The sequence below is a fragment of the Chinchilla lanigera genome, unplaced genomic scaffold (assembly GCF_000276665.1).
Source record: "Chinchilla lanigera isolate Chin_1 unplaced genomic scaffold, ChiLan1.0 scaffold00012, whole genome shotgun sequence".
Taxonomy (NCBI): domain Eukaryota; kingdom Metazoa; phylum Chordata; class Mammalia; order Rodentia; family Chinchillidae; genus Chinchilla; species Chinchilla lanigera.
Genome location: NW_004955413.1, coordinates 21,948,642 through 21,961,747, shown reverse-complemented (window position 1 = coordinate 21,961,747; position 13,106 = coordinate 21,948,642). Strand labels below are relative to the sequence as shown.

General features: G+C 43.4%; 1 protein-coding gene across 1 annotated transcript in view; it reads right to left on the bottom strand.

The window, feature by feature from the left end:
- Positions 1-7,185: 7,185 nt before the first annotated feature.
- Positions 7,186-13,106, bottom strand: part of LOC102005247 (apolipoprotein L6-like) — a 23,672-nt gene continuing 17,751 nt past the window's right edge. The window contains exons 5-6 of the mRNA XM_005379645.2: positions 9,550-9,723; positions 7,186-8,088 (exon numbers count right to left, since the gene is read on the bottom strand). Coding sequence (XP_005379702.2) covers positions 7,987-8,088; positions 9,550-9,723 — 276 coding nt within the window. The 3' untranslated portion in view covers positions 7,186-7,986. The remainder of the gene's footprint in view (positions 8,089-9,549; positions 9,724-13,106) is intronic.

Here is a 13,106-nt window from a genome sequence, read left to right as displayed (position 1 = left end):
AACTGCTTGTTCACGTCCTAACTCCGATCATCATGGAGCTCATAGAGAAAGAACCTCATTCTCCCACAGTTCTATTGGTAGTTAATATTTTCCTTTCTTCCTGCCTAAGTCTTGTATCTCTTTTCAGGTTGTTGCACTGGTCAGAAACTTGGAAAAACATACAGAGTCTAATTTAAGAGCCAAAATAATCTCAGAGGTTGTGTTCACTGAGCCTAAATTCAAGTCTTTGGCAATGGTGACATAGCTTATATGGAGTTACACATTTGGTGCTTACAGAACAGGTGGCCTGGTACTCCTGAGTAGCTGCTTTAAATACAGCCAGGATTGTTCATTTGCCTGTTTCTTTGTTAACAGGCAAAAGTCCTGCTTGCTGTCAGCCCCATTGTCTTCAGTGATCAGGGGCAGCTGAGGAAATGCGTAATTACAGGGAGGAACAATTCTGTTGATCTTTTAGGTACTTGTAGATTGATTAAATAGGGATTTTTCCCCTTCTACAGAGATTTTCTTCCAGGGCTGCCTTCATAACCTTTAAACTGCAACTGTAGGGAATGTATGTTACTGGGTGACTTCTTCTAAAAGTGGTTCACCAACTAAATGTCACCAGGTTTGATGGTGCGCTTGTCTCTTTCTGGCTTCCGGGTTCTTTTAATCTCAAACAAACAATTGGATGAAGTGAATAAAAAGCAGTAGCAAAGCTTATTTGAAAAAGTAAAAGTGAAGAGTGAGGGAGAAACTGGTTCTGCAGAGTGAGCTTGGGCTGAGCTAGAGAGGAAAAGCAAGATAACAGTACATGTATACCCTGGAGGTCACAGGCTGGGCTATTGTTGGGAAAACCATGATAGGGAGCTCTTTATGGTGTCTGTGTCTTTTACTCTGTCCATATCTCAAGGAAACCCATGAGACCTTCTACATACAGGTTCTGAGGGGTGATGCTGGTATCCCATATCTCAGGTTGATGTCAGGGCTAGGCCTATTGAAAACGTCCTCAAGTTCTCATGAGAAGTCCGAGTGCAGGGCTTTGGGAATAGTTCTGTGCATGTGTTCTGGGATCTTGTAATTAACAAGTCACACCTACTTCCCCAGCCATTTTTGCCATACCCTAATCTCCTGTCACGTGTATAGAGACCACCTCTAGTCACTGGTGTCTCTTAACCAAGGAAGTGAAAGTCTTGCATATGGAAAACTATACATCACTGGAAGAAATGAAAGATGACACATTCCAATGGAAAGACATTCTGTGTTCATGGATTGCAAGCAGTCAGTGTTTGGAATGATAGTCCTTGCGATGTGTAGGGTGGATGGGAACTTGATTAGCTTGAGAGCTGTACAGGGACTGATGGAGCACTTTTCTTCTTATAAATATTTTATTAATATATGTTTGCAGTACATACAGTTAATCAGAGTGGGGAGTGAGTACATGTACATAACACAGCTTGGTTCTTTTTTAATCCCCTTCCCTCCCTCCAACCTGCTTACCCCTTCTTCTAAATCCCTTTTCCCTGTTCCCAGTTTTGTTGATGTTGTCAGTCTTATCTCATGTTTATGACATATGTTTACAGTCACTGAGGTTATTAGGTTCCTGTACAGGGTATATCTTTATTCTTATTTCCCCTATCCTTCACACAGTCCCCTCACCCTCAGTCTCCTGGACCACTTCCCACTTGTAAGAGCTCTCTCCCCTTGTCTTCTGTCTATCCTTTATTGTGCTGTTTGATTGTACTTTGTTTACTCAGTTGAGAGATACTATATGGTATTTAACCTTGTCTGATTTATTTTGTTCAACATTATATGTTCCAGGTGTATCCACCTTTCTACAAATGTCTTGAATTTGTCCTTTTTGAAAGATTTTTAATTTTTTTTTTTTTTTTTTTGAGATAGAGTCTTGCTATTAGTTCAGGCCAGCCTCAAACTCATAGCAATCCTCCTGCCTCAGCCTCCTGAGTGCTGAGATTACAGGTGTGTGCCACCATGCCCAGCTAAATTTGTCCTTGTTTGTAGTTGAGTATGTATAGATATCACATTTTCTTGATCCAATCATCTGTTAAATGTTATACAGGCTGCTTCCAGGATCTAGCTATTATAATTGTGCTCCTATATATGGCATGCAAATATCACTGAAGTCTAGTATTATGTCTTTTAGCTTTTTGGAGAAGACACTAGAAGGGGGATAACTGGGTTATATGGATTTTCTAATTTTAACTCTTTGAGGAATCTCCACACTGATTTCCATAATGGATGTTGGTATTCCCAACAAAAAGTAGGAGGATTCCTTTCTCACTGCAGCCATGACAGTTTTCATTGTTTTTTGACTTCTTGATGATTGCTATTCTGTATTCTTTCTGGTGTAAGATGGAATCATAGCATTATTTTAATACGCACTTCCTAGGCTGGGTGTGGTGACACACACCTGTAATCCCAGCACTCGGGAGGCTGAAGCAGGAGGATCATTGTGAGTTTGAGACCAGCCTGGGCTACAAAGTGAGCTCAAGGCCAGCCTGAACTGCACATTGAGACCTTGTCTCAAAAATACCAAAAAAAAAAAAAAAAGAATATGCATTTCCTAATGTCCAGAGATGGTGAACGTTTTCTCATATACTGATTTGATCATTTGTATCTCTCCCTCTGAGAATTCCTTGTTAATTTCACTTGCCCACTTCTTGATTAGGTCTTTTATTTTAGGTGGTCTAATATTTTTAGTTCCTTATATATTCTAGATACTAGTCCTTTGTCTGAGGAATAGCTGGCAAAATTTTTTCCCATTTTGTAAGTTATTTCTTCACTCTACTAATTGATTCCTCACTGTGCAGAAGCCTTTTAACTTGATGTAATCATATTCGTTTTTGCTGTTGTTTTATGAGACAGGTTCTTGCTCTGTAGTTCTGCCTGGCCTTGAACTTACTATGTAGTCCAGGCTGGCCTTGAACTCAGGGCAATCTTCTTGCCTCTGCCTCCTGAGTGCTGAGATTATGGACATATGCCACCATACCCAGCCTGTAATCTCATCTCCTGATTTTGCTGTTATTTCTTGTGCTATTGCAGTTCTGTTTAAGAAATCCTTTCCTACACCTATGACTTCAAGAGGTTTGCCTATTTTATCTTCCAGTAGGCTCAATGTTTTTATTTTAGTGTTTAGATACTTGATTTTAGCTTAGTACATGGTGGGAGATTCGGGTCCAGTTTCAATCTTCTGCCAACAGATCCCAGTTTTCCCAACACCATTTGTTTTGTTTTGTTTTTGTTTTTGTTTTTCTCCGGTACCGGGAACCAAACTCGCGACCTTGCGCTTGCCAGGCAGGCGCTTTTGCCGCTGAGCTAAATCCCCAGCCCCCCCAACACCATTTGTTGAATAGGCTACTTTTCCTTCAACATATGCTTTTGGCCCTTTTGTCAACGATCAAACAGCTGAATGTTCCTGGAGTGTTTCTCTATTCTGCTCCAGTGATCCACATGTAGACTTTGTTTCAGTACCATGCCGTTTTTAACACTGCTGTTTTGTAGTATAGATTGAAGTCACGTATTGTCCAGCACATTTCTATGTGTCTGGATGAGTCATAGGTGGTAGCCTTGGGGTCTCTATGAGGTCCTTCACCCCTTCCTCTCTGACACTCTTTCTCTGCTCTGCTTCCTGACCACCAAAAAAATTAAGGAGCTTTGCTCCATCGTGCCCTTCCATCACATTTCTGCCTTGGATCTGCTGACCATGTACTGAATTCCTGGAAACTAAGCCAAATTAAACCACTCCTCCTTTAACTTGCGGTTGTCAAGTATTGTATGCCAACCTTGGGAAAGCTAACTAATACAAAAAACCGGTACCAACAATGGGCCATTGATGTGACTGAACCTGATTATGTGGTTCAGGAGCTTTTGCATTCAGTTTGTGAGTGGGGTTTGGAAATGTTTGTAGTTGTTGGCTAAAAAAAACACTAGAATCATTTAATTGGAACCTGATAGGTGATTCTGGTCAGAGCCCAAAACAGAATGCTGACAGGAATACAGACAGTAAAGGCGTCAGAAGTTTTAGGTTAGGAGCAAGGATTCCGCTGGTAGTTAGCTTAGAAGCCATGTATGTTACACTTTGAAAGAAAATCTGCCTATATCATGCTCAAGCCCTGAGGTTTTGCAGGAGACTGAGATTAAGGGTGGTAGACTAATTAATCTGGAAGAAGAAATTACAAGACAGGTCAACATTCAACTGTACCATTAATACCACCGGGTGATTAAAGCCAGGTTTATTTTGAAAAAATAGGGGCAAAAAGCACAGTAGAAAGTTTAGAAAAAGTAAATTTTAGCACAGAGAGAACCATGTGTTAATTCAGGACTAAAAGAGGTCTGATTGCTGGTGGATTAAGTTCCATTAAAGATAAACCAAGTATTTTTTTAATAGGAACAAGGACAATGATACCTCAGGGACATCTCAAGAATCAGCAAGAACCCACACAATGCAGGGCTTAAGGATGAAAAAATGTCAGCCTTTTATTTGAAAAGACAGTCCCTTGAACTCTGCTCAAGAAGTGCTTGCTAAAAAAGTTATTCCGGGGTTCATTTCATCATGCACAGCCATCTATGTGCTCAGGGGCCACAGCAGCCATGTTCCAGGGGTTCTGGCTACTGCCTTTACTGAGAGCAGACCTTGGCATTATGTACATAATGCTTATTTTACCACCATGCACAATGCAAGAGTTGTAGGGCCAGGGAGATTACTACCCAGATTGCAGAGGAAGGCCAGGCAAGGAGTCTCTGAGAGAGCTGTGGGTGGAGCTATGGGAATGAGTGCAAATGTGCAGTGGCTCCTCTGATGGAGGAGATGCCAGAAACAGAATGTTTGCTGAGGAATGGTGCATCCCAATAGTGCAGCCACCCCAAGAGAGGTTCTGTGGGCTGCAACTAGCAAGGACCTAGGGGTTGGGCCACCCAAGCCCTCCAGAACTCACACCTCACAGCCGCGTGCCCTGGATGCTGGATGTGGAGCTATAGGACTTAAGGTTTGCCCTGCTGGGTTTCAATCTTGCTTTGGTCAGATTCTTTTCTAACCCCCTATTTCTACCCTTTTGAATGGGAATAGTGATTCTCTACTCAGCCAAGTGTTTCCCTTCAGTCTCAAAATTCTTGGGCTTGACTTTTTAAAAATGCTGGCACTTTGGGGGAAGGAATTATTGTGCTTCTGATTATACACAGGATAGGTGTATTATGCTAGGCAGAATTGTGAGCTTGCTATTGTCTTCATTTAGAGATATAAGTATGGTTTAAGAAGATGCGTCTGGGTTTTGTTTTGTTTTGTTTTGTTTTTGTCTTTTTGAGACAGGGTCTTGCCATGCAGTTCAGGATGGCCTTGAGCTTACTTTGTAGCCCAGGCTGGTCTCGAACTCGCAAGGATCCTCCTGCCTCAGCCTCCCCAGTGCTGCGATTACAGGCATGTGCCACCACGCCCAGCCTTGAAGATGTGTCTGTTGAAAAGAGCAAGGATGCTGTGGTTAGCATGATTGGCCACAACTTGATTGACACCAGTGTCCTCCCAATGGGTAAATGGAGTACCTTTCTGGGTGTGTCTGGGTAGGTCATGGAAGCACAGCCTGGGAGTCTATTTCTGGCTCTCAACCCCTTCCTCTCTGCCGCAGTTCCCCTGCTCTGTTTTCTAGCCACCAGAAACTAAGCATCTTCGCTTTCTCGTGCCCTTTCACCAGGATGTTTCTTCCTTGGACTCAGCTGACCCTGTAGTAGATCCCTGGAATTTGGGAGGCAAATGAAATCTCTTTTCCTTGGAGCCAAGTGTGATAGGGTATGTCTGAATCCCAGCACTCAGGAGGCTGAGGCAGGAGGATTGCCATGAGTTTGAGGCTAGACTGGGGTACACAGTGAGTTCAGGACCAGCCAGAACTACGTAGTGAGAGCCTGTCTCAAAAAACAAAACTAAAACAAAACAAAACCTTTTCTTTTAAATTGAGCATATCAGGTATGGTGTTTCAGAGACTGTAAAGCTGTCTAATATACTACCCAAGAGATCTTTAGAGTCAACGTCATCTAAATCCCCATGAGGCTGGGCATCATGGGGCATGCCTATAATCCCAAACACTGAGAAAGAGAAGGATCATAAATCTGAGGACCAGCCTGGGCAACTTAGTGCAATCCTACCTGTCTCAATTTTAAAAATAAAAATGTCTGGAACTGTACCTTACTGATGAAGTGCTTGCCTGGCATGTACAAGGCCCTGGGTTCATTCCCCAGTACCACTAAAACAAACAGCAACGGCAGTAACCACAAAAAACCCAATGATTTTTTTGGCAAAAATATAAAATTCTCTTATAATTTATATTCAAGGGACCCAGAATAGCTAAAACAATCTTCAAATAAGAGAAAAAAATTGAAAAACTCACTTTCTGATTTCAATTTTTACTATAAAGATATAGTAAAACACCACAGTGAAACAATTCACTTTGTATAAAGCCTGGCCCTCTGTCTCACTAAATTGAACAATGAAATCATGGACAACAGGAAGAGTTTAGGAGAGTGTTCATTAGAAACAGTAAGAAGAAAAAAGCACTGGTGGATGCCCATGAAGAGGAGACAGAAGTCTAACATTGTTTATTTGTCTTTGCCTCATAGAGAGAGGAAGAGTGGGACTTTTTTATTTTATTTTATTTTATTTTATTTTATTTTTTATTTTTTTATTTTAAAGAATAAAAGAAGGATAACATAATAATAGGGGGGACTTAGCAAATTACAGACAAAATGGTAGGAAATTATCAATGGTTATCGTTTTACATATTATTATCTACAAAATAGTTTCTCAGGAAAACAAATAGACAAATAATAGTGAGTTACAGACAAAAGAGGTAGGAGATTATCAAGAGTTGTTGTGCTATACTTTGGTATCTTCAAAGTGGCTTCTAAAGAAAATAAATAGAGCTATACATGAGTGACGTATTGAAAAATCATTAACTATTCTCAATGGTTGTTGTAGGAAACACATAATAATAAACATACATTATGAAATAGGATAGGAACATTACAAACTTAACACAGTTATGGATAGATTAGTAGGAAAATATCAATGGCTGCTGTAATACGTGGTGGTATCTTCAAGGTGGTTTCTCAGGAAGACAGAGATATGCAAGAAGGATCTAATAAGTAGTTACAGCCTAAGGGTTATCAAAAATAGCATATTACCTCCTCACCAGTGACTCCTTTCACTGAGGTATGATGGCTGGAGGGAAGGCCAGGATTGAAAAGAAGGACCGAGAGACTAGCAACAGGCTGTTGAGTGGGACTTATTTTAAACAGGCAGGTGTGCGGGTTTAATGTTTAAAGGAAATTAGTTGTTTAGCTGGTTTACAGGAAACCGGTTATTCTGCATGTCTAAGTTTCTAGTCTGGAGATAAGAAGGAGCTGTTAATTATGTCTGGTCTAGAGGGATAAGAGTCTCCTTCCTGGGAGAAATGATCCTTACTTCTCCATTGTCATCTGAAACTTTCGTCTTTTGTTCTTGTGTTTTATTTTATATCTATAAGCTTGGGTATTTTCTTTCATCTGACCCTACTGAAAGGCTGCTCTGACTGTTCATAACTAACCTAAGGTACTGTAGTGGTACATGCGTAAAGACAGATTTACCTGTCATAGAATGGCGAGCTCAGAAATAAGCGCTCACAATGTAGTCAAATGACCTTCAACTAGAGTACTAAGATCATTCAATGGGGAAGGGGATTCTTCAACCAATCGTGCTGGAGAAACAAGATATCTTCTTGTAAAATAAGGAAGATAGACCCTTATCAAACACCATCTACAAAAATTAACTTAGTGGCCTTGAAAACCTGAAATCCCAGTTACTCATCGGGCTGAGGCAGGAAGATTACAAGGTGGAAGTCAGCCTGTTTCAAAATAAATTGAAAAGGCTGGTGAAATAAGTCACCAGTCTGTAACAAAGCACCCCTGAGTTTGATCCTCAGTACAGAAAAAAATTAATTCAAAATTGAATCAAAGACCTAAAAGAGATTAAATAATAAAGCTCTTAGCAGGGAACCCAGGCTGAGTTTGAGTCTTCTTGACTTCTTTCAAAGATGACCTCCTAAGCAGTAGTTCATTTATCAAAGATTCCTAGAGAGGGAGGGAAATGAGCACAGTACAATTACTATATTATATTAAAATGAAAATAGTACCCATCCCAGGAAACCCTCAAAGCTTAAAGTATGCCACTGAGGGGCAGATAAACTTCAGCCATGATGTCAGGCCTCTTGGGCCTGGGACAGGAGATTAGGGCATGGCAAAATGGCTGGGCAATTGGGCATGACCTGTCAATCACATTCAGAACACATGTGCCTAACAGCTTCTGAGTCCTGCATAGGATGGCTCAGATCTGACATCATAACGGGGTAAAAAGACCTCAGCTGTTAAGCTCATGGCCGCTGTGACCCTCTGCACCAAGTTACTCTGCACTCTGCACAGCATACTTCTACTTTAACTGGCCCACACTCACTCTGAAAAGTATACTCTTTGGCTGCCTTCACCTTTGATCCTACCTTCAATACCTTTAACAAATACAAAACCTCTGCATTCTTCATTTATCTTGTCCAGTTCTTTGAATAGGACAATAAGAGGCTGGGATGAGGGCAGTGGGATGAGGGTGATGGAACCAAGCCGGGTGCAGCACCAGAATCCCAAGCCCCACATGCTCTGCATGCCAGCCAGCATTGGGGGATGCCCACAGACTGTGCCAAAGAAGGCAGAGGGTGATCACCCTACATGGAAACCTATACAGCCAGCACTGTGCAGCTGGGCCCTTCTCCTGGAGGCCAAAGCAATGGCAAGTAGGTGGGGCCATTAATGCGGGCAGCCCAGGCTTCCTTCCGGTTTTCGCCCTTATAGAATGGCCAGACCCTTAGTGCCGGCCAGCTGGATGGGGGCCACAGTGGCTTCCTGCCTAACAGTGCTGCTGCTTCCCTTGGGGATTGGACAGGGCTGTTAGGGTAGGTCAGGCAGGTGGGAGCCACAATCACTTCCCACCCAGCAGCTCTCCTGCTTCCCTTGGGGATTGGACAGGGCTGTTAGGGTAGGTCAGGCAGGTGGGAGCCACAATCACTTCCCACCCAGCAGCTCTCCTGCTTCCCTTGGGAGTGGAGGTCTCTCCTGCCTGCCTCTTGATTCCCTTCGCCGCCACCTGAGCAAGCTTGCCAAAGGGGGAAGAGGTCCTCGAGCCAAGGGAAGGAGGTGCCTACTCACTGTAGACCTCTGGTGGCCACATCAATGAGGGAGAAGGTCAGGGGAACGGATGGCTCCCCTGCCTGCTTCTCGCTTTCCACTGCCACTGCCCCTGCAGTCTGCACTCCAGCGCACCAGAGCTGGAGCAAGGCCAGGGCCAGGTCACCTGGTGAATGTGATCTGCAGCACATGCCAGTGCAGCCGCCTGAGCAGCAGCCACTCCCCAAGAGGCAAGAATTCCCAGGCACGGGGCCCCTGGGAGTCACTGGATTGGGGGAGGCACAGCTCATGCACCTGTGTGCTCCCGGGGACATTCTACCCACCGCCAGTTCCCGCCACCTCTTGACCCGCTATTTGTACCGGCAGCCTGGGAGGAGGGGGCAGCGCACACGGCACCGCCATGGGTACTCTGCTGGCCTTCGCGGTTGGCACGACACTGGTGTCCTCAGCCTGGGGGGAGCTGCACTCGCGGTGGTATCCTCCATCGTCCTGCAGGTTGGAGGGTTCCAGAGAGCCTTCCATACCTGCAGCTCTCTGTGAATAGCAGTGGCAACATATTACGTTATGAAACTCTTGATGTTCTTGGAAGTATTTAAACTTTTCTGCAAAAATACAAGATGATCGCTTTCCTCCTATTGTTCAAAGGTGACACCTATGCCATTTGTGTCAGCATGTCTCAGGTGGACCCTACCCAGTGGGTCTTACTTTGTTAATTTATCTGTTGTCCCCTCTGCTCTGCTCTCCCCTCTTCTCCCCTTAAGAATCAAACTGAATCTCATACCTTTTGTAGCCATCATGGTGCAATTTGTCTTTGGATGATTCAAATAGTGGTAATTAAGAGTATATGTGATTTTCAAATATGTAAACTTTAACCTTCACTTGGTGTAAGTTTGTTTTTTGTTTTTTGTTTTTTTGTTTTTTGTTTTTTGTGTTTGTTTTTGGTACCGGGAATCAAACACAGGACCTTGCAACTTGCCAGGCAGGTGCTTATGCCACTGAGCTATATCCCCAGCCCGGTATAAGTTTTTAAATGTCGGACTATCCATTTTACATTTGCTTTATTTTTTGTTACCTGTAGCTTCAGGAATATAGCAAATTTATGTGTAAAACTGGACTATTACCACAAAAATATTTAGTCCTAGCTACCTAACTGGATCTTCTTTTGGGAGGATTTGACCACTAACAAGCCTCAGGAAACCCAAAGATGTTAACAGTATTTTGAAAAGGTGCTGCAGATTCTTTTGGTCCTGTACTTGTTAATTTCTTGCAATTTGAAGGCATGAGGTGGGGTTTTAAAGAATTAGTTGGGTTATTTTTTTAAGATTTAGTTTTTGAAAATCCATTTAAACTCTAAACATTTTTCTAAGCCTTTGAAGTGCCTCCCATTAGATGTAACTCATTGCAGACTGATGTTAATGAGCACATATAAGTTTTTTTAAGTTGGTATTCTATGAGCACAGACAATTCTAATGGTAAGTTTTGTAGTCTTATGAAGAGACATCAATTGCAATTGGGGAACACAAAAGCTACTGAGTAAATCCTGTGGCCTCTCAGCTTTCTCACACTTATAGGTAAGAGCTAACGCCTCTGCTTTCCGGGACCCCTCCTGCTTTCAGAAATTCAGGTCATTTCAAAGCACATGCCTGAGCTCCTGAGAAAAACAAAGGGACAGCCAGTAAGGATGAACTCAACCTGCTGTGAGCATGCTTGACCCTTAGAAATTTTTCATTTTTTTTTTCTGTTCTCTTAAATGCTTAAAAAAAAAAAAAGAAAAGAAAGGTTTCTACTTCTTCTGCATTAAATAAAATACCGAAGTATTATATGAATAACTGTAAGGATATTGTTTCTCAGGTGGCCAAAGGAGACCCTGAGGGAGGGGTCCACCCTGATCTCTTAGGAGTTTCTAAGAGAGGTCCTAGGGGTTCCACTCTCCTAAGGAGTCAGTAAGCCACACGTTATGGTTTGTGTCTGGGTGTCCCCTCAAAGCCTCATGCAGTCATGGGGTGGTCTTTTAGAGTTTGATTGATCCATGATCCAATGCTGGGATTGTAGGTGTGAGTGCTACACTAGCCCTGGGGCAGGTAGTTTTCCATATGCAAGGGAGAGAAAGAGGCTTGCCTGTGGCTCCTCCATTTTGTTTTTGTTGCTTTGCTATCTTCCACCACCATGAATATTTGCCCTTTGCCATGTGCCACTCTGCCTCAGAGCCAGCTGAGTATAGACTGAAACCTCCACAGAGTGTGAGCTAAATAAACCTTTCCTTCCTTAATTCTGGGTATCAGGTATTTTGTCTCAGCAATGACACTTGTCTCTCAACAATTTCTTTATCGCTGTACCGTTTAGGTCCAGTATGAACTGGAATGGTGAGAGATGGGTATGGAATGGCAGTTTAAATTGAGATAGTATTTTTCAGTTAGCTCATTTCTGCAAAAGGCATGGATGGTGGTGTGAAATCCCTTACACTCAGGCTCTTATGGCTCTTTATCTCTGGAAAAGCCCAGAAACTATGGTACTTAAAGAGGTTTCTGAAGAAGAAGACACTGATACTGTTGATGGTTCTGTCCTGAGATGCCCACCCATCTCTTGGGAGGACATGGGTCTCTCCCATATGTTTCCATCAGAACCTATGCCCCAGAGAGACCTAGTATTTTCGAAAGATGCTGGGAGGTTTGCAGATGGGCCTCCAGACCCCTGTGACCTGATTGCAGGACACGCCCCTTTCAATGCTCAGCAATAGAGATCAAAAGAAGATGCAAAGAGAAAGGCTGATGAAAAAAGGACAGACCAAAATGACAGCTGCTCCAGCTGGCAGCACTTTAAGCACACCCAAGTCATCCAAGGGAAAAACGCACAGCCAATCAAAGCCTTCTTTAAATTCAAAAAATCTGGACACGGGACATGCGGCTGTGCCAAGCCACCGCCTGGGCCCTGCTCTGTGTTTCTGGCAGTGATGCCCCTGACTCACGGCGCTGGAGGACTGACTGCCCCCCACTCCCAGAGAGGGGCTGGGCCAGCCGAAACCCTCACGTCGCTCCCTGATGAAGAGGACTGAGCGGCCCTGGAGGAACCTACAATGTCCCTCCATCTCCTGTGGAAAACCACAGGTGACCCTGATGTCATGGGAAAGCAAATTCAATTAGTTTTTAACTCCCTTCTCTGGAAAACCCTTCTCCAAATCTCAGCATAATTGGGGCCATGGGGGGGGACCCAAGTCAGAGCTTCTTTACTTGTCCTGTGATGTATCAACTTAAAGATCTGACACTACAAGCCCATGCAACAATCTGCAAAGAAAAGAGCTTGCTAATTAATAAAGAATACAACTCCTAGACACAAGCTCTCTTCCAAAGCAAGTCACTGCCATTCATTGCAAAGGACACCAAAGGGGCAGGTCTAAACTCCTTGGGAAACAGAACAGCTGCAGAGGAAGGTATGGACAGCTAACCCGCTCCTTCTCATATTTGGGCTCTACATTCCCAGCCTAATAGTAAAGTTACTGTCCTGCCGGGTGTATCAAGCTTTTTCCCATTGAACAGGCTCCACATAGAGACACTAACTCTTTTCTCGTTGTCTCCTGATAGGTTTTCCTTTGCTCAGCTGGGGAGCCAGGGCATCGTAAGGTAGTTGGAGAAAACATAATCCCCAGTGGGTAAGACCTACAACCTTTTTCAGCTGAAGTAGCCATATGAAGACAGAGACATCCACATTCTCAGCAGCCCACAAAGAATGATGGGATGTATGTCTTTCAGGGGGAAGTGAGGCAGGAGCTTGAGCATGGAAAATCAACTGGACAGTTGGGCCTGAGCTGTCAATCACTAAGACCTGTCAATCACAGCCAGGACACATAGGCAGAACAGCTTCCAAGCCTTGCATGGAATGGCCCTGCTGTGATGTAAGAATGTAAAATGATGTAAAAAGCC